Here is a 20,738-nt window from a genome sequence, read left to right as displayed (position 1 = left end):
CTGGAATCCATGACAAAAAACTGCTCATAATTCAACCATAATTGCCACTAATTTCACAACCTTAATTAAGCCACCCATAATATTAGACTAATTCCTTAATTATATCAAAATAAACTTTAATCATCATGCAATATTTAATGATATTTTGTAACATCTCGTCAAATTTAGGAGAGGCCAGTAGTGTAGTTATATTGTCACTGGACTGGTAATCCCATGTTCGTAATCCGACCATGGCAGATGGTGGAATTTGAATTAAAAAAAAATCTGGAATTAAAAGTCTAATGATGACCAGGAAACCATTGTCGATTGTCGTAAAAACCCATCTGGTTCATTAATGTCGTTTAGGGAAGGAAATCTGCCAACATGTTACTCCAGACCCCCAGCAATGTGGTTGACTCTTAAAAAATGCCCTCTGAACAAGGGCAATTAGGGATGGGCAGTAAATGCTGGCCTAGACAATGACGCTCACATCCCATGAATGAATAAAGAAAACTATTTCATTTCATAACCCTCTTTTTTAAGCTTTTAAAAAGACATTATTCAATCCTATTGTTCCTCTTGGCACTAATGGGCACTCGTGCAGAGCGAAAAAAGAACGAGCTGAATTACATAGTAAGTAGTTATGTTTTAATTCATACACTATTGTAATATTCTGCATATTTTATTGAGCAATATTATTGTGCACTGTGTGGGAGAGGGGCAGAAGCTAATGAAGACAGAATGCTAAATCACCAAGAAATTGTGTCGGTTACCATCACTCAGAGAACAACTTTTTATATTGAGCAACTTGACATTGAGGGAATAACAGTTGGGTTTAACAGGCCACACCCTGTGAGCAGAGGTGGAAAGTCAGAGGGAGGTGGGATGGGGGGGTTGGTGGATTGTGGGTGGAGAAGGAAGGCCATCCCTCCTTACAACCTACCACCTCGACAAAACTTTTTCTCATCTTTCTTATTACCTCCTGTAGGTGTACGGAAAGTATAAAGGTGCATTTCTTTATAACATATCTGAATTGACAGGATTTTTCTCTTAAATAAGATGACAGCTGCTGTGACAGTATTATATCTGAGTGCTGTGTCACATTATGTGACATTGATAAATCACCAAGTGTGCTATCAAATTCTGTGACTGTATTATATCACTGAGAGCAGATTCACATTCTGTAACAGTGTTATATCACTGAGAGCAGTATCACAATCTGTGACAAAGTTATGTCACTGAAAGATGCATCATATTCTGTGAGAATGTTAAATCAGTGAGAGCAATATCACAATTCACAGTCTGTGACAGTGTTATATCACTGAAAGCAGTATCACATTCTCAGTGTTATATCACTGACAGCAGTATCACATTCTGTGTTATATCACTGACAACAGTATCACATTTTCAGTGTTATATCACTGAGAGCAGTATCACATTCTGTGTTATATCACTGACAACAGTATCACATTCTCAGTGTTATATCACTGAGAGCAGTATCACATTCTCAGTGTTATATCACTGACAGCAGTATCACATTCTGTGTTATATCACTGACAGCAGTATCACATTTTCAGTGTTATATCACTGAGAGCAGCATCACATTCTCAGTGTTATATCAAAGAGCAGTATCACATTCTCAGTGTTATATCACTGAGAGCAGTATCACATTCTCACTGTTATATCACTGAGAGCAGTATCACATTCTCAGTGTTATATCAGAGAGCAGTATCACATTCTCAGTGTTATATTAGAGAGCAGTATCACATTCTCAGTGTTATATCACTGAGAGCAGTATCACATTCTCACTGTTATATCACTGAGAGCAGTATCACATTCTCAGTGTAATATCACTGAGAGCATTATCACATTCTCAGTGTTATATCACTGAGAGCAGAATCACATTCTCACTGTTATATCACTGAGAGCAATATCACATTCTCAGTGTTATATTAGAGAGCAGTATCACATTCTCAGGGTTATATCACTGAGAGGAGTATCACATTCTCAGTGTTATATTAGAGAGCAGTATCATATTCTCAGTGTTATATCAGAGAGCAGTATCACATTCTCGGTGTTGTATCAAAGAGCAGTATCACATTCTCAGTGTTATATCAGAGAGCAGTATTGAATTCTCAGTGCTATGTCACTGAGAGCAGTATCGAATTCTCAGTGTTATATCAGAGAGCAGTATCGAATTCTCAGTGCTATGTCACTGAGAGCAGTATCATATTCTCAGTGTTATATCACTGAGAGCCGTATCATATTCTGTGATAAAAACAGAAAATTCTGGAAAAACTTAGCAGGTCTGGCAGCAGCTGTGGAGAAGGAATCAGAGTTAACATTTCAAGTCCATATGAGTCTTCTTTTGAGCTGAAGTAGGGGAAATGTGATGGATTCTATATTGTTTGAGAAGTGGTGGAGCAGGTGGAACAAAATGGGTCAGGGATAGGTGGGAACTCAGGAGAAATTTGAAAAAGATTTCATTGACACAGGATAAAGGGTGTGTTAATGGTGGTGTTAAAAATTAAAGAAGGTGCTGATAGCAGCATCAAGGTAAGGTTGCAAAATGTGTTAATATCAGAACAAAACTCAGCGCTCTATGAAAAGTGGTAAAGATGGAGGAGAGAGTTCATGGTCTGAAGTTGGTGAACTCAATGTTAAGTCTGGAAGGCTGTAAAGTGCCTAATCAGAAGATGAGGTGCTGTTCCTCAAGTTTGCATTGGGCTTCACTGGAACATTGCAGCAGGCCAAGGACGGAGATGTAGGCATGAGAGCAAGATGGTGAGTTGAAGTGACAAGCGACAGGAAGGCCTGGGTCTCGCTTGCTTTGCTTCAACTGAAAGGAGTGTGTGGGCTCTTGGACGGTGAGGCGGGAGGAGGTGAAGGGGCAGGTGTTGCACCTTCTGAGATTACATGGGAAGGTGCCATGGGAAGGGGACGAGGAGTTGGGGGTGATGGAGGAGTCGACCATGGTGTCCTGGAGAGAATGGTTCCCACAGAATGCTAACAGCGGCGGGGGGGTGGGGGGGGGAGGGTAAGAGGCTAGTGCTGGCATCATGCTGGAGTTGGCGGAAATGGCAGAGGATGATCCTTTGAATGCGGAGGCTGGTGGGGTGAAATGTAAGGACAAGGGGGAACCCTATCATGGTTCTGGGAGGGAGAGGAAGGGGTGAGGGCAGAGATGCAGGACATGGGTTGGACATGGTTGAGGACCCTTCAGACACATGGGGGGGGGGAGGGGGGGGATCTATCAGTTAAAGAAAAAGGAAGACATGTCAGAAGCGCTGTTTTTGGAAGGTGGCATCATCTGAATGGGTATGACGGAGGTGGAGAAACTGGGAGAATGGGATGGAGTCCTTACAGGAAGCAGGGTGTGAGGAGCTGTAGTCAAGGTAGCTGTGGGAGTCAGTGGGCTGGTAATGAACATTGGTGACAGTCTATCATCAGAAATGGAGACAGAGAGGTCAAGGAAGGGGAGGGAAGTGTCGGAGATGGAGCATATGAAGGTGAGAGAAGGGTAGAAATTGGAAGCAAAATCGATAAATTTTTCTAGGTCCAGATGGGAGCATGAAGCGACACCGATAGGGTCATGGATGTACTGAGAAAAGGCTTGTGTGAGGGAGCTACATACCCCAAAAAAAGACAGGCATAACTGGGGCCATGTGGGTGCCCATAGCCACACCTTTTATTTGGAGGAAGTGGGACAATTAAAAGGAGAAATTCTTCAATGAGAGAACAAGTTCAGCCAGGCAGAGGAGAGTGGGGGTGGATGGGGATTGTTCGGGCCTCTGCTCAAGGAATAAGCAGAGAGCCCTCAGACTATTATGGTGGGGGATGGAGTTGGAGGGACTGGACGTCCATAATCGAGAGGAGGCGGTTAGGGCCAGGGAACTGGAAATTGTTGATATGACAAAGGGCGTCAGAGAATCGCGAATGTAGGTAGGAAGAGACTGGACAAGGGGAGAGAGAATGGAGCCAAGATAGGAAGAACTGAGTTCCATGGGGCACGAATAGACTGACACAATGGGTCTACTAGGGCAGTCCTGTTTGTGGATTTTGGGACGGAGGTAGAAGCGGGCTGTGCTGGTTTGAGGAGACTATGAGGTTGGAAGCTGTGGAGGGAAGTCTCCAGAGGAGATGAGGTCAATGACACTCCTGGAAACAATGGCTTAATGTTCGGTGGTGGGGTCATGGTCCAGGGGGAGGTAAGAAGAAGTGTTGAGAGTTGGCGCTCAGCCTCTGCAAGGTAGAGGTCAGTGCGCCAGACAACAACAGCACCATCCTTGTCAGCAGGTTTGATGACAAAGTCAGGGTTTGACCTGAGAGAACGGAGTGCAACAAGTTTAGAAGGACATAGGTTAGAGTGAGTGAGAGGAGCAGAGCAATTAAGACAGCCGATGTCATGAAAAGATAAAGAGCAGGTAAGAGGCCAGAGGGAGGGGTCCAGGTAGAGGCAGAACACTGGAGGCGGGTGAAAGGAGTTATTGAACTCCTGCCCAAAGAAGTGAGCACGGAGACGAAGGCAGCGGAAGAAGAGTTCAGCATCAGGCCGAGCCCGAAATTCATTGTGTTGAGGGCGTAAGGGTATGAAACTGAGTCCTTTGTGGAGTACAGAACATTCAGCATCAGAGATGGGAAGGTCAGAGGGTGGGGTGAATACATGACAAGGGCTGGAATTAGAAGAAGGGGTGAGGTCAGGGAGGCTGGAAAGGGTGGCGGGTCCTGGATGGGCGTTGGTATCAATAAGTTGTTGAAGCTTGCGTTCCCTAATGCCTCAAAGGTAGAGAAAAAATTTATTGTTAAGGCGTCGGATGAGACAAAGGATGAAATGGAACTTCAGACAAGACAGATTTGAGATAGGTTGAGTCGTGCTGCTGGACAGAGAGATCAAATGTGTACATATGGCGGTGCATGGCACTGAGAGTGCATCTCAGGATACAGTGAGAATGGCAGTGCGAGGAATGTTGCATGCCCCAAAGATACATGTAATCCTGGGTGGATTCAAAACATGAGGGAAGAAACTTCTGTTGGAATTCTCGTGGGGTGAGTTGCAGACAGAGGCAGTTGCTAAGGAAGGAAATATGGCTGTGGAAGCAAGTTTTGGTCAACACCTTGTCAGAATCTGTGACAGTGTTATATCACTGAGAGCAGAATCACATTCTCAGTGTTATATCAGAGGGCAGTATCACATTCTCAGTGTTATATTAGAGAGCAGTATCACATTCTCAGTGTTATATCAGAGAGCAGTGTCTCATTCTCAGTGTTATGTCACTGAGAGCAGTATCACATTCTCAGTGTTATATTAGAGAGTAGTATCACATTCTCAGTGTTCTATTAGAGAGCAGTATCACATTCTCAGTGTTATATTAGAGAGCAGTATCACATTCTCAGTGTTATATTAGAGAGCAGTATCACATTCTCAGTGTTATATCAGAGGGCAGTATCACATTCTCAGTGTTATATTAGAGAGTAGTATCACATTCTCAGTGTTATATTAGAGAGCAATATCACATTCTCAGTGTTATATTAGAGAGCAGTATCACATTCTCAGTGTTATATCACTGACAGCAGTGTCACATTCTCAGTGTTATATCACTGAGAGCAGTATCACATTCTCAGTGTTATATCAATGAGAGCAGTATCACATTCTCAGTGTTATATCACTGACAGCAGTATCACATTCTCAGTGTTATATTAGAGAGAAATGTCACATTCTCAGTGTTATATCACTGAGAGCAGTATCACATTCTCAGTGTTATATCACTGACAGCAGTGTCACATTCTCAGTGTTATATCACTGAGAGCAGTGTCACATTGTTATATCAGAGAGCATTATCACATTCTCAGTGTTATATTAGAGAGCAGTATCACATTCTCAGTGTTATATCACTGAGAGCAGTTTCAAATTCTCAGTATCATATCACTGAGAACAGTGTCACATTCTCAGTATTATATCACTGAGGGCAGTGTCACATTCTCAGTGTTGTATCAGAGAGCAGTATCACATTCTCAGTATTATATCACTGAGGGCAGTGTCACATTCTCAGTGTTATATCAGAGAGCAGTATCACATTCTCAGTGTTATATCAGAGAGCAGTATCACATTCTCAGTGTTATATCACTGAGAGCAGTTTCGAATTCTCAGTATCATATCACTGAGAGCAGTATCACATTATCAGTGTTATATCACTGAGAGCAGTATCAAATTCTCAGTGTTAGATCACTGACAGCAGTATCACATTCTCAGTGTTGTTTCACTGAGCAGTATCACATTCTAAGTGTTATATCACCGAGAGCAGTATGACATTCTCAGTGTCATATCTCTGAGTGCAGTATCACATTTTCTGGACTTATTTTCCTGTCATCAGAACAGTTTCATGTTTTGATAATCTATAGGTGATACCTTAAATTCCTAACAGATTTGCAGTTAGAGAGCATATTCCAATCTCCGATTATATCTGATATTGGCCGAGAACGGTCACACATATTTTAGCTCTTTCTCTGGCTGCGCTTTCGCTCCTCCTGCAGATGGTGCTGTCTGACGCTGAGGGGGTTATTTTCTGGTTACCGTCACGCTCAGGTATCTCATCAAGCGCAATTGGGCAGGTGTAACCGAGACAGTGAATGGGAGTTGCTATTGGACTCTGAAGGTGTGGAAGCTTCTCCAACTGCCCTGTCCATACAGACTGCCACCTACAGATAGATTCCGGCAGGGGCCGCTGGGTCGTGACCAGGAGCAGGAATACTGACTGCTTTACCTTGGTTTAAATCAGCTAACTCGACTTGTGAACATAGAACCTGTGAACTCTCTGGGCTGAATAGCTCAGTATCACATTGGGCACCTGGCGACCCAACTAGTGGCAGAATCCTATTGTATCTTCACTTGTACCCCAGTGACTTTATCCTGACATCTGTGGCATAAACGTGGATTTTACTGGGACGATCCCAAGCATCCTCACACTGGCTGTAGTCAAGAGGGGGAGCCGGGCGAAGGGTTCTCTGCCTCTTTATCCGCAGGGATCTTTCCCAGATTACTTGATCAACCCGATCCCAGAGGGGATGGGGACGGAGTGAAGGGGTGGGGTTGCAAAGAAGGAGCGAGTCCCAAGAGTGAGAGACAGAATGTGCCGAGATCTGGGCGGTGGAGGGAGGCGGGCTGGAGTGCGTGACGGAATCAGCTGGGAAGTTAGAACAAGTTAACAGGAGGCAACTCTGTGCGGCCGAGAGGTGGTGGGAGAGAGAGAGAGAGAGAGAGGGAGGGGGCGGGGGGGCAACGAACGAACGAACGAATGAATGAATGAGTGAGTGAGTGAATGAGTGAATGAAAGCGGCCTGGATACATTAAGAGAGAGAGAGAGACAGGGAGATCGGAGACACAGCAATCGCTCCCTGCATTCACGGGGATATGTGGGGATGACACTGGGGAAGGTTGCCGAACGCCTGTCGTCAGTCTCAGCCGGAGTTTGAGTGAATTTGACCGAGTAACCGGGAGTTCGGATCCTGGATGCGCCGCTTCTTTTCTCGCTCCTCCTGTTGGGTTGGATCCAGTGAGGAGGATTCTTACGAGGAAATTGTTATACTTTTTTTTGTATTGTAACGATCTGGGACGGGCGGTTTGAGGAGATCCGCGATGCCGAGTGTGCCCGGGACACTGCACTTTCTCCTGCTGCTCCTAATCGGCTGGACTGCGGGTAAGAGACAAGCAAATTTACAATAATAAGTTATTGTTTGTAAATGTTGGATTCAGAATAGAGGCAAGGCTGGGGCAAGCAGTGAAACTAATTCACCTTTGTGCCGATTTATCACTTTCAAATTCTCCTAAACCGGTTACTGACATATAAAACCGGTGCTGTAAAAATAAACCTAGAGGCCTTGCAAATATGAATTCCTACAGAACCGAACTGGACGAGCAATAATGGAATTCATTACAAGAAAGGAGCTTTGATTACTTTTCTATAGGTTCGGCGTTCACAGGGCGAGGTTGGGGGTAGAGAAAGGATGAAATATTTGATTCAATCAGAGGCAACATCAAAAAGTTGGTCAATGTGTAATACAGATGTGTGCGGTTTACTGGGGCTGCTTGAAAGGCAGCTGCCAGGGCTCTAGAATAAACTTTGCTTCTACAAAAACAGTGTGTGTGGGGAGGGGTTCTGGCAAATTTAACCACACACATCTCTCCTCTCTCCCACACACACATCTCTCTCTCTCTCACACACACACATCTCTCTCTCACTCACACACACATCTCTCCTCTCTCCCACACACACATCTCTCTCTCACTCACACACACATTTCCCCTCTCTCCCACACACACATCTCTCTCTCACTCACACACACATCTCTCCTCTCTCCCACACACACATCTCTCTCTCTCTCCCACACACATCTCTCCTCTCTCCCACACACATCTCTCTCTCTCTCACTCACACACACATTTCTCCTCTCCCACACACACATCTCTCTCTCTCCCACACACACACCTCTCTCTCTCTCTCACTCACACACACATTTCTCCTCTCTCCCACACACACATCTCTCTCTCTCACACACACACACATCTCTCTCTCTCTCACTCACACATCTCACACACACATCTCTCTCTCCCACACACACATCTCTCTCTCACTCACACACACACATCTCTCTCTCTCTCACTCACACACACATTTCCCCTCTCTCTCTCACTCACACACACATTTCCCCTCTCTCTCACACACACATCTCACACACACATCTCCCCTCTCTCCCACACACACATCTCTCTCACTCCCACTCACACATCTCTCTCTCTCTCACTTACACACACATTTCCCCTCTCTCCCACACACACATCTCTCCTCTCTCCCACACACATCTCTCTCTCTCTCACTCACACACACATTTCCCCTCTCTCTCACACATCTCTCCTCTCTCCCACACACACAGATCTCTCTCACTCACACACACACATCTCTCTCACTCACACGCATCTCTCTTCTCTCTCACACGCTCACCTCCCCTCTCTCATACAACACACCTCCCTCTCTCTCACACACACTCCTCTCCTCGCTCCCCCATACACACATCTCTTCTCCCCCCACACACATCTCTCCCCCATACACACATCTCTTCTCCCCCCGCCACACACACATCTCTTCCCCCCCCACACACACACATCTCCCCCCCCACACACACACATCTCCCCCTCCACACACACACATCTCTTCCCCCCCCACACACACACGCATCTCTTCTCTCCCCCCCCCCCCCTCCACACACACACACATCTCCCCTCTCCCCACACATACATCTCTCTCTCACACACACACATACATAAACAAAGGGAATCGCACTTCATATTTTACGCTGAAGACAGGTTAAGTAAAAATCCGGACAAAGAGTAAAGGAACATACCCTGCGTAAATCTGCCCAATAATTACCACCCCACCCCGGTACCCTTTAAAACTCGCTGCTACCCCGCCTGACCTGCTGAGGCTTATCGCTGCAAAGGGGGAGCTGATACTGTACCAGGGATTGGAACAGAGTACACACACATTGCAAGAGGTAACACAGGGAAATCGATCCGTCACTCCGACATGAAGCATTTGGCCAAATGTATAAAACAAAAATCGATATCTTAAAATGCCTGATCTTAATTAGATGCCAAAAGTTTAATAAAATGTGTTGCCGAAGAACAGTTAGCAATCAGAGGATGGGATTTCAATATGTTGTGTTAACTCGCCGTAAAAAGAAGTGGTCCTATATTTTTTTTTGGTGCGGCTGAGTTGCTGTCGGATCCCAGCAGTGTGGGTGATGTTAGGCGGCTTTATGGTATTTTACATAGAGAGCGGATGGGGCATCAATATTGAGAGTGAGGCGGGTCTGGGAGCACAAACACGTGGTGGAGCTGGGCAGACACGAAACCCAAACTGAGAAGTGTGTGTCACCCTGTGTGTTTTCAAATGATGCAATGTCCAGTCCACACAGGAGTCACAAAGGAGCTGTCATCTGGTGGAAATTTGAGACCAAAAAAAAAAGTGGAGTCTTGAGAAATGGCGAATTTATTTGTGTGATTTTGGTTAAAATTCTAAACTTGAGGGCTGCAATTACCTCTGGCTGACCAAGTGAATTGTGTTTTATTTAACTTATTCACTCACTTATCCCTTTGTGAGAGTGACTCGCCATGTAGCATTTTCTCTCCTCAGTTGGTTTTTCTGTGTCAATACCGGGGGGACAGGAATACAACCCAAGTGCCTATTCGGACTGTTCTGTAAGCATTTTTTTTTGAGATGATGCAGACCCCAGGGGTGACCCTGGATTTGATCCCCCCCCCTCCCCCCTCCCCCCTCCCCCCTCCCCCCCCTCCCCCCTCCCCATGTTAGCTGACCACCCGTTCAGCCTGCATTTGGAAGTGTCTGCTCAGTAATTTGGAGATATGCAAATTCTGGCCTTTTTTCCTCTATAAAAGCGGTGCACTTGCAAACCAAGAGATCCAATCGCGTCTCCCCATCGGGAGTTCGAACTGGAGCGGCTACGATAGGAATTCAGATTGTGACAACTCGCATTTTCAGATCAAGTCAACCTAGGACACAAATCCACAAATTCACCTCACGTTAGTTCAGGGTTAATCCTCCCAACTGCCTGCTCTGCCTCGACCTTTGCATAAAACGCTTAGGAGCGTTTTGTTTTGAAGTGCCCGTGTTGGTTAATTAGTGGGTGCAGATTATTTTTTTGCCCCTTCGGCCTATTTCCTTGTTTACATGTTCTAGTGTTTTTTCCATATTTGTCCAGGGGCTTAGTGAATAGAACGATAATAGCGCAGAACATTGCTGGCTGTGAATTCAGCAGGCAGCCATTAACACTTCAATTAAAATGTTCAACACAGGGAACGGGCATTCTAATTATTTCACCAAAGATAGGATTACAAATTTAACCCTTGCAGAACTAGAGTTGATTGGGTACCACCCTCATTGTCAGTCAGTTTTCACATTCTATAGAAAAACCTCAGCATCATTATTAAACTCTGTTATAACACTGTCTTACACACCTCACCTTCATTATCAGCCCCTTGGTAATAACACTCTCTGTTACACCTCACTATCATCATCAGGCGCTCAGTTGTAATCTCCCTCTCTTACACACCTCCCACTCATTAACGGACCCTTGGTAATAATCCTCCCTCTGGCACACCCACTGTCATTATCAAGCTCTCTGTTGCACACCAGACCCTCACTACAAGGCTGTCTGTTGCACACAATCCCACCCAGGTTCATTCTGCGACACCCAGGACCCTCCCCAAAGTCAAATCCTCCACAGAACATTTTGGAATTCGCCCATGGCCAGGGAATTGGAAGCAAGAGAGAGAGAGAGGACCCGAGAACCGGCTGCCAAAACACGCCAACAACTTTACAGTAACATTGGTTAACGTGAAAGTCTTAGACTCCCAATTCGGAGTTTGACTGTAAAACCTGACTGTTGTGTGAGTCGTTTCTCCCAGTCTCGCACGGACTGAGCTCCCCCGATCTATTGCTGCTCTCACTTTCCCGCCTCCTCGGGGACTTCACGTTACTGCTGAAATGACAATCTCTAAAAGTCAGCCCATTTTCATAATAAAAAAAGAATTAATAAAGAAAGAAGGAAAGATTTGCATTTATATAGCACCTTCCACGACCTCAAGATGACCCAGAACTTTTTACAGCTAATGAAGTGTTTTCTGAAGTGTAGTCACTTTTAAGATGTAGGAAACAGGGCAGCCGATTTGTGCACAGCAAGCTCCCACAAACAGCAAGGTGATAATAACCAGATAATCTGTTTTTATGATGTTGATTGAGACATAAATATTAGCCAGGCTCCCAGGGGGAAAAAAATCCACATGAGGACAGTTATGTGTGTGGGATCCTTGTTAAATGTCTTACTGAAATCACATTGTCTTGCCAGAGAATCTTGGTGGGTTTGGTGTAAAGTACCTCCTAGTGCAGTAGAATTGTAGGGATGCTGGTTACAGCATTCTGGTATTTACCCACTTTCCCTCTTAAACCCCTCGGTTATGGTACTCTTTGTCTGACACAAGTTCTGCAATCGTTATAAGGTTTTTAGTCAGAACACATCTTAAGTTTAAGTTAGAACACTCTTTTATACACACGCACACACACTTCCAGGCTCTTGCTCTCAGGCTTAATACTACTGGACACAGCTTCTATACTTTTGAGTTTGTTTTGTGTGCAACATCATGGGATGTTGATAATAGGGTTCACCTTCCTTTACTTGATTCCAATAGACAACAATCTGGTGATAGTCAGTTGCAGGTTGGTATTGGCAAGATCTCAGTCATTACCTATTCCCATCAGAGCTGCACTAAACTCCTCCAATTAATTGGAAATGAAATAATTGGGTCTGGTTGACAAGGTGCAGTGTTTTTTTTACAGGTCTGTCCAGCAGCCCTCCCACCCATTTCTCCCCCTCCCAGAGTGCTGATGGATGCCCATCCTTATTGCCCCATCTGGCCTTGAATGCCCTGCCTGACCATCTAGTTTGTCAATTGTGCTTTGTTATGCGGTTTGCCAGTTAGCAAAATGCGAGCGATCAATATCCAAAATGCCAAAAAAAAAATCACCAGTCGGTGCCTGGGGAATGATTGATGCTCTGTGGCAGCCATACAAAGGACAGAGTGACCCAGCAGAACTCCAGAATGTGTGAGGAAATATTTTAAGGCAAAGTGGTTGTCACAGAAAGTAATAGTGTCAATTATTGAAATGTTTGGATAGGAAAGCTGAAAGGGGAAGGGTGGGGTGGGGGGGGGAGAGAATTTTAATTCCTTCCACAATTCAACTAGCTGATTCTTGGCAATTGCTCCTGGCAGCTGCTGTGTGCCTTGCCAGGGTCAGTACTGCCTGGATTTGCTTCTCTTAATCGGATGTCAGCTCAAAGCTGGAGACGGCCCCTTTCCTGATGTGAGCTTGAGCTGGCTCTCAATCTGCAGAGTGCTGAAAGAGTAGAGCGAGCACAGTTTTCAGTGCAGCCACCCAGTCGGCTGCTTCGGGAGCCTGGAATGGCTCCTACTTGTTAAGCAGATCTGCTGGGAAAACGCCTCAAAAGATCTCGAGTCAAATGTGGCAGCCAAGAGTCAAAGTGAACCTCTGATTCCATTGGTTTACAATCAGGCTGGCCTAACTCAACCTTCTGCTCGTGCCCTAACATACAATGATAACAGCACAGAGAGAGACTGTTCAGCCCATCATGCCCATGCTGGCTCTTTGAAAGAGCTATCTAATTAGTCCCTTTCCCCATAGCAATACAAATTTCTCCTTTGGTAGTATTTATGCAATATGTTTTTGAAAGCTACTGACCGAGTCTGGCTAGCTATATGGAATGTCAAGCTGTTTTGTACATCCTGATAAAGTGACTTCCAGGCTGGATGTGACGATTTCATCAATTCCCCCCTCCCATGAGGTTAAATAACTGGGTGAAAATAAAAGGCCTCCACATTAGTGACAGAGTTGGTCAGGATGCTGGACTCTGGGACCTGTATTCGAATGTAGACCTGATTGATTCAATGAAAGACTCCCCTTTTGTCAGCTGTCAGGATTCTAAGCAAATGACTATGGACAGTCACAACCCAGTCTCTGTCTACAATTTACACAATGTGACACCAAGTTGTCAATATAACTCGGGCCATTTGGATACCGAACGTGGGAAATGAAAACATCACACAGGTATAGTAGCACCTCTCCACTGGGGCTGGGGTTAAGGGAAAATGTAAGGCTTAGTATAGAGGGAACTTTACCATGCTTCTTGCTTGTACCAGATCTGATTGGAAGTGGCAGTAGGGAGAATGTCCAGGGACCTTTACTCTGTACCTAATCCATACTGGACTTAATTAAACTACTTGCCAATGAATGCCACCTGAAATCCACCAGCCGGTGGATGTTATGAACTGGTTATGCTATAACCTGATAAATCTAATAAGGAGAAATTTCTTTACTCAGGGAGTGGTGAGAATGTGGCACTCGTTATCACATGGAGAAGTTGAGGCGAGTAGCGTAGATACAGTTAAGAGGAAGTTAGTTAAGTACATGAGGGAGAAAGGAATACAAGAATGTGCTGAAAGGGTGAAATAAGGTGGGACGAGGCTTGTCTGCAAAAGGCCTTTTTCTGTGCTGTAAAATTCTACTTAATTCTGAGTGAATTTAATTTCAACAATATACTTCTAGGACACGTTATATGATTCCCAAAATCTTGCCTAATAATTAATAATTGAAATAAAAACAGAAAATGTTGGAAAACTCAGCAGGTCTCACAGCATCTGGGGAGAGGAACAGAGTTAATGTTTCAATTCCATTTGACTTTTCTTCAAAGCCTTCCTCAAATTAATAATTGAGTTAGTCCAAAAACAATTGTGAGATATAGATGCCAGCGATTGAATGTACCAGCTGTAGTCAGCCTTTACATAATTTTTTTGTATTGGAAGTTATGTTTACATGAAACTCTTGGTACCATTCTTAACTTGTTTTACAGCTGTGATTACAACATAAGAACTAGGAGCAGGAGTAGGCAGTTCAGCCCCTCGAGCCTGCCCCGCCATTCATTACGATCATGGCTGATCTCATTTCGGCCTCAACTCCAATTTCCCATCCTCTCCCCATAACCTTTCAACCCATTACTAATTAAAAATCTGTTCATCTCCTCCTTAAAAATTTATTCAGCGTCCCGGCATCCACTGCACTCTGAGGTAGTGAATTCCACAGATTCACGACCCTTTGAGAAAAGTAATTCCTCCTCATCTCTGATTTAAATCTACCACCCCTTAGCCTAAAACTATGGCCTATCGTTCTAGAATGCCCCACAAGGGGAAACATCCGTTGTCATTGTTAAGTGTTAACTGGGGACTGTTCCACCTTTACACAGTCTTGGCACAGGCTTAACACTTTGTGCCTCCTGAACTATTGAATGCATTACAGTTGAACGGTGGGACTTGCACAAACCCTGGCTGAGGTGTAAGTCCACTTGTGAAGAAAGGCCCAAAGATAGAGCATAAGTTCAGGGTTTTAAGGCTGAAGTTAGGAAGTATCAGAGGGTGGTCAACAACTGGAGCAGGTTACTAAAGAGGGTGGCTGAGACCAGGGCACTGGACCTATTTAAGAAGAATGTTCTAACAAGAGGATAGTAGGACTGAAGACCCTTCTTCATGCAAACGTACCATGTAAACTTAACAGAATGAAACTCCCCTTCTAGCGAAGCTACTGCACACTCACAGTGAATAATATATGTACATTCAATGTCATGGTGTACTTAATTTGAAAAGCTAAGAGACAATGATTTAGTTTAAAATTGCCATCAGATTTTGCAAAAGGGGCAATAAACCTTGACGAAGCACTAGCTGGTAGCTTTGTTGATAAATATTGTGGCTGGTGTGGCACAGCAGCACTTGGAAGAGGTCCCCTTGCTCAATCCTTGGTCTGTACTTTCTTAGCTGATCTCAGATTCAGAGCGACTGAGAGACTACAATGCCCCAGCACCTTTGGATGTGGGTCATTCAGAAACCCTGTTTCAAAACATTGGTATTAGAAGATGCGCAGAGTGACTGAGAACAGGATTGGACTTAGCTCTGCTGCCCCCAGGTTTGAATAGTTCTTGGTAGACTATTCAACCATGGAAGCAACAAAGTCAATCACAATGCTGCTCACTGTGTAGGCTCTGACACAAATCAAGCAATTTTAACTGGACACATTTGTAAAGAAACTGATGGGATGGGGTGCTACACTCACTTTAAACACCTCCTGATTTTTAACTGTTCTTTGAAGACGATGGAAAATAATATTGAGCGGGGTATGGAACCAGCAGTTCCCCCAAGCCCACTTAGAGATTTCCCACTCAGAGAGTTCAGCTAAAATTAGACCTCAATGTTTCAGGCCTTGGTGCTTGATAGATCTGTACCTCCTTTTAAAATGCTGGTTCTTCTGTCTCTACAGAGGAACCACTCCTCTCGGAGTCAATCCATAATTTTCAAACCCATTTAAAATGAAAGCTTCTCAGACGCTTTTTGCATAGGCAGAGCTGATCTTCCATCAGGCTGCTCTTCCACCAGTAGAATTCAGTGAGCTTTCTGCTCATTCACTGCAAGAAGCTGGGGTGGAGGAGTCATACTTGTGACAATTGCCCAGGCTCTAAGTAAGATACAATAGAGAGGAAGCTTTCTCAGTGATGCATAAACTCCTTATAGATGCCTGGTTTATTTTTTGCTCTTTGTGTGAAAAATGTCAGAGATTCACACCCATTGCCTGTATTGTAAAGCTGTCCTCCACAGCCTCCAGTGAGGGATATTTGCAGCTGAATTCCCATGCCTTGCTCTAAAGGGGTAGGTAAGGGGTGGGGGTGGGGGTGGGGGTGGTGAGGGGAGGAAGAATGCCCTTGGAAACCAAAGGAGTATTATTCAAGCTCCCTTCCATTAGAAAAGGAATTGGGATCAAGACTGATTAGCGTCTTAGGTGTTCTTTGATGCAAGAACTATAGCAACAGACGCAGGCAGGAACAGAATGCAAAAGGTCCATGGGCAGAGTGAAAATAACAGTGCCAAACAAATTGAAATTTACATGGGGCTGTGCCTGGGTCGAGTAATGAGTAAACTGGGCTTTTTGTTAGGGGCTGTTGTGTTTTATTGCTGTCCTTTTTAAAGAGAGTGCCCCATGATTCTCCTTTTGAATCTCTGCTCCATGTCACAACAGCAAGTGGGAGCTTCATTTGGACCTATCCTAAAAACCTGGGATAAAATAAAGTGCAATGTTTACTGTCTGAACTTTGAAAGTTGCTCAGTCTGACTAACTGCTCCCTGTCCGAATAAGTATTTGTGTTCAATACTTATGAACTGATAAACCCTTTTCAAAATGCGGCAGAACTGTGAAATCTTCTTCACAGTCTCATTAGGATTTTCTTTGTCCCAGTGCACTTGGACATTTTAGGGCATATTTCCCATTTGCTCACTGTCTTTCTCGCTGGAACCTCCAATATGGAAATAATTTAATTTCTTGGAAAACCAGAGGCCATAAACCCACTATTTTCCCAATATCTGCCCCATGTGGGAGGCTCCGTGCTGGGAGCACGTAATCGAAAAATGTATCCTTTTGGTCACTGTGTACTAATAGAGTGGGCATCATTTCATGAGACTATGAAGGCAGAGATGGGACTTGATTCTTCAACCTTTTCTCACCAATACAATACCACAGCAACGGCAAATTGGTTGAAATGGTCATACGAATAGGTTAAGTGGTGCATTTAGATTCAGATGTTCAGTTGGCAATGGCAATGAAGGGGAGCTAACTGGTAGGTACACATAGTTATCACCCTCTAGAGTTATTATTGAGTTCAATGGCTCCTCTTGCACCTACAGTGCATGACTACTCCCATTTACCTTTTTATTTTAGCACCACTATTTGAGGGGGAATACTGTGAAGATGGTGGGAAAGGGATCTTGGATTGGCTTCCCTAAAGGGGAGTCCAGGTTGCCTGATGCTTTTCCAGTTCTTTGCTAAAACTGAAAATCACTTGGTCTGACTTTTTCCATGTCCATATGTGCTTTGTCCACATACTTAGGTAGGGTCACTTTGCCCAGTTATGATAGGACATCTTAATGCCACATATTTAGTTTAATGTTCTCCTCTTTTATTTGATGTCCCTGCTTCATTTGGAACTTACTACTAGGCCTTTGTCAAAGGGTGGTGTGGGGGTGGGGAGGTTTTAGATCCAGACAGAAAGTGGCTCAGGACAAAACCAGACCTCCCTTTGGGGAGTTTACTATTTCCATGGCAATCCACTGACACAGTACAGACCATTGAAATAGAACTTAAGAATTTGAATGAAATTACAGCCAAATCTCACTGTTGCAGATTTGTAGGAACTGTGTTTCTTTTTATTGAGAGTCAGGCTCCTCTGTTTACTGCAGAGCTTCTACCTGTATTTCATATAACACCTTTCCAACAGACTCTGAACCATGTGGACGAGTTAAAAGCAGTGGCCGACAGCTCAGGCTGAAAAGTTGGGTTTTTAGGTGGCTTTTGACGGCTGAGAAGAGAAATAGAAATGGCGCAGGTTGGGGACTAGGGGGCTGGAGCGGGAGTAGTTCTGAGGGAATATGGCCAAACTTTCACCAAATTGTGCAAGAGAAACTCATGGACACTGGGGCACTTACTGAGTTTCTGTCTGTGTCAGTGAATTGACTAGATGGTTAAAAGCAGTGATTTACCTATTATTACAATGGTCCATTTATTGACTGTGTTTAAATTAGCCTAAGCATGCTGCTTGTTAAATTTCAGCTTTGTGAAATTAGTTTACGATTAGCAAACTGATTGTTGAGAAAGGAAGTTCAGGGGATTCTTGTTTGTTATTTGTTGCCGTTATTTGGCGGTATCCCAGACCCTGCACCGTGAAAGGCTTCTTCAAGAGGATGATGAGTGGCTACCATCGGCAGCCTTTACCATTTCCTCTCCCACTGATGTAGAGATGATGTTTCCAATTTCCAAAACTAGGGACCATAAATATAAGGCAGTCACCAATAAATCCATCAAGAAACTTCTTTCACCAGAGGACTGTTAGGATATGGAGTGGTTGAGGTAAATAGAATAGCTATAGTGAGGGGGAAATTATATAAGCATATGAGGGGAAAAAGGAATAGAAGGATAAGCTGATAGGGTTAGATGAATGCGGGTGTAGGAGGAAGCTCATGTGGAGCATAAACACCTGTCTCTACCAATTGGGCCCAATGGCCTTTTACTGCTGTGAGTTCTATGTAATCCTGTGTCTCCTGACAGTGCTGATTCATGTTAGGTTATGGTTCCATTACCAGGGGAGCTGGTAATGTTCAAATACCTGTCAAAATGACCATTCCCAACAGGCAGTCCTACACAATGAGTATTAGAGGATTGCTCAACTACATAGGCCATGATAGCCCAGCCTGAAGTTGTTGTCATTCTCATGTGTGAACTATCTAACAAGGGGGTCATGTATTGTGTAAACCCTAGCTGAGGCTTTCCTTCTTCCCTGGCTCAGGGATACTCAAAGGCATTTGTAGCACAATAGCTATTACCCCATTGAGATTACCCCAGTTGAGATTGGGCATACCAGCATTGAGCATTTCACCTTTCTCAATTAAATAGCTCAGTATTACACTGGATGGTGCCTTCACTATAAGTGAAGGAAGAGTGAACTTGCGTCTATATATCACCGTACAACATCCCCAGGAATCTCAAAGTGCTTCACAGCCAATTAATTACTTTTCACATGAAGTCATTCTTGTTATTGTAGAAATAATGCAACCAATTGCAACACATTGAATTACACAGTATTGTGTGCAGTTTTGGTCTCTTTACCTGAGGAAGCATATACACTCCATTGAGGGAATGCAACAAAGGTTCACCAGACTGATCCCTGGGATGGCAGGATTATCCTATGAGAGATTGAGGACAGCGGGTCTATATTCTCTAGAGTTTATAAGAACGAGAGGTGATCTCATTGAAGCATACCATATTCTTACAGGGCTCAACTGGGTAGATGCAGGAAGGATGTTTTCCCTGGTGAGGGGTGAGGGAAAGGTTAGAACCAGGGGACACTGTCTCAAAGTAAGTGGTAGACCATTTAGGAATGAGATAGGAGGAATTTCTTCACTCAGCGTGAATCTTTGGCATCCTCTACCACAGAGGGCTGTGGAGGCTCAGTCATTGAGTATATCCATGAAAGAGATTGATAGGTTTCAAGATATTAAAGATGTCAAGGGATGTGGTGATAGTGCAGGAAAATGGTGTTGAGGGAGAAGGTCAACCGTGATCTAGTTGAATGGCAGAGCAGGCTCGAGGGGCTGAATGGCCTACTCGTGCTTCTGCTTCCTATCTTCATGCCTGCAATAATGAATGAGTAGAATGAACAGTTAATCTCTTTGGATGGTGTATGAGGGATGTATATCGGCCAGGACACCAGGAGAAATCCCTTCAAATAGTGCCATAAGATAGAAAAGGCAGATAGGTCTCGACTTAATGCTTCATGTGAACCAGGGCACCTCCAGCAATTTAGTACTCTCTCAGTAGATACTAGATTGTCCACCTAGATCATAGGTTTAAGTCCTAGAGTGGGGCTTGAACCCACAATTTTCTGACTCTGAGAATAAACTGTTATCACACAACCAAGCTAACACATAGCCATTGGTGAAACTCTGACCACCTGCCATCTCATTTCAACAATAGTGAGAAGCTGATACAAGTGTTAAGGAAGAACTCCCCCGTTCCCTCAACTCATATTCACTTGTACCATGCCCACCTCCCACACCCAATCCCCCTTGTCTTCAACAAAAGCAAAAATACCTGGAAAAACTCAGCAGGTCTGACAGCATCTGTGGAGATGGATACAGTTAACGTTTCGAGTCTGAATGACTCTTCATCAGAACTCTGATGAGAGTTCTGATGAAGAGTCATTCGGACTCATAACGTTAACTGTATCCCTCTCCACAGATGCTGTCAGACCTGCCGAGTTTTTCCAGGTATTTTTGTCTTTGTTCTAGATTTCCAGCATCTGCAGTATTTTGCTTTTACCCCTTTGTCTTCAACTGGTCACCTTGCTTTGTCTTTGAACTGTGAGAGGGCACAACCAGGATTTGCACTGGGGGTGAGGAGGGGAGCAGGAAGGGAGTCAATGGGAGAGCGCTTTTCAGTGCACTTTCCATAAACATTCCCAGTTTTCCCTGCTGGATTCCCACTCCTTTCATTACTGGCATAATGTAATTTTCTTGTCAATTTTCA

At 44.3% G+C, this 20,738-nt stretch overlaps 1 protein-coding gene across 4 annotated transcripts in view; it reads left to right on the top strand.

Annotated features, from left to right (window-relative positions):
- Positions 1–20,738, top strand: part of robo3 (roundabout, axon guidance receptor, homolog 3 (Drosophila)) — a 554,342-nt gene that overhangs the window by 248,635 nt on the left and 284,969 nt on the right. Inside the window, exon 1 of one of the 4 annotated variants that reach the window (XM_078531578.1) lies at positions 7,270–7,673. The exons of the other annotated variants lie outside the window; for them this stretch is intronic. Coding sequence (XP_078387704.1) covers positions 7,613–7,673 — 61 coding nt within the window. The 5' untranslated portion in view covers positions 7,270–7,612. Of the gene's footprint in view, positions 1–7,269; positions 7,674–20,738 lie in introns of those variants that run through there. 4 annotated transcript variants of the gene reach the window in all.

This window comes from Cetorhinus maximus, chromosome 2 (genome assembly GCF_964194155.1).
Source record: "Cetorhinus maximus chromosome 2, sCetMax3.hap1.1, whole genome shotgun sequence".
In the NCBI taxonomy this organism is placed as follows: domain Eukaryota; kingdom Metazoa; phylum Chordata; class Chondrichthyes; order Lamniformes; family Cetorhinidae; genus Cetorhinus; species Cetorhinus maximus.
The sequence above is the reverse complement of the archived record's forward strand: the minus strand, read 5'-3'. Positions and strand labels throughout refer to the sequence as shown.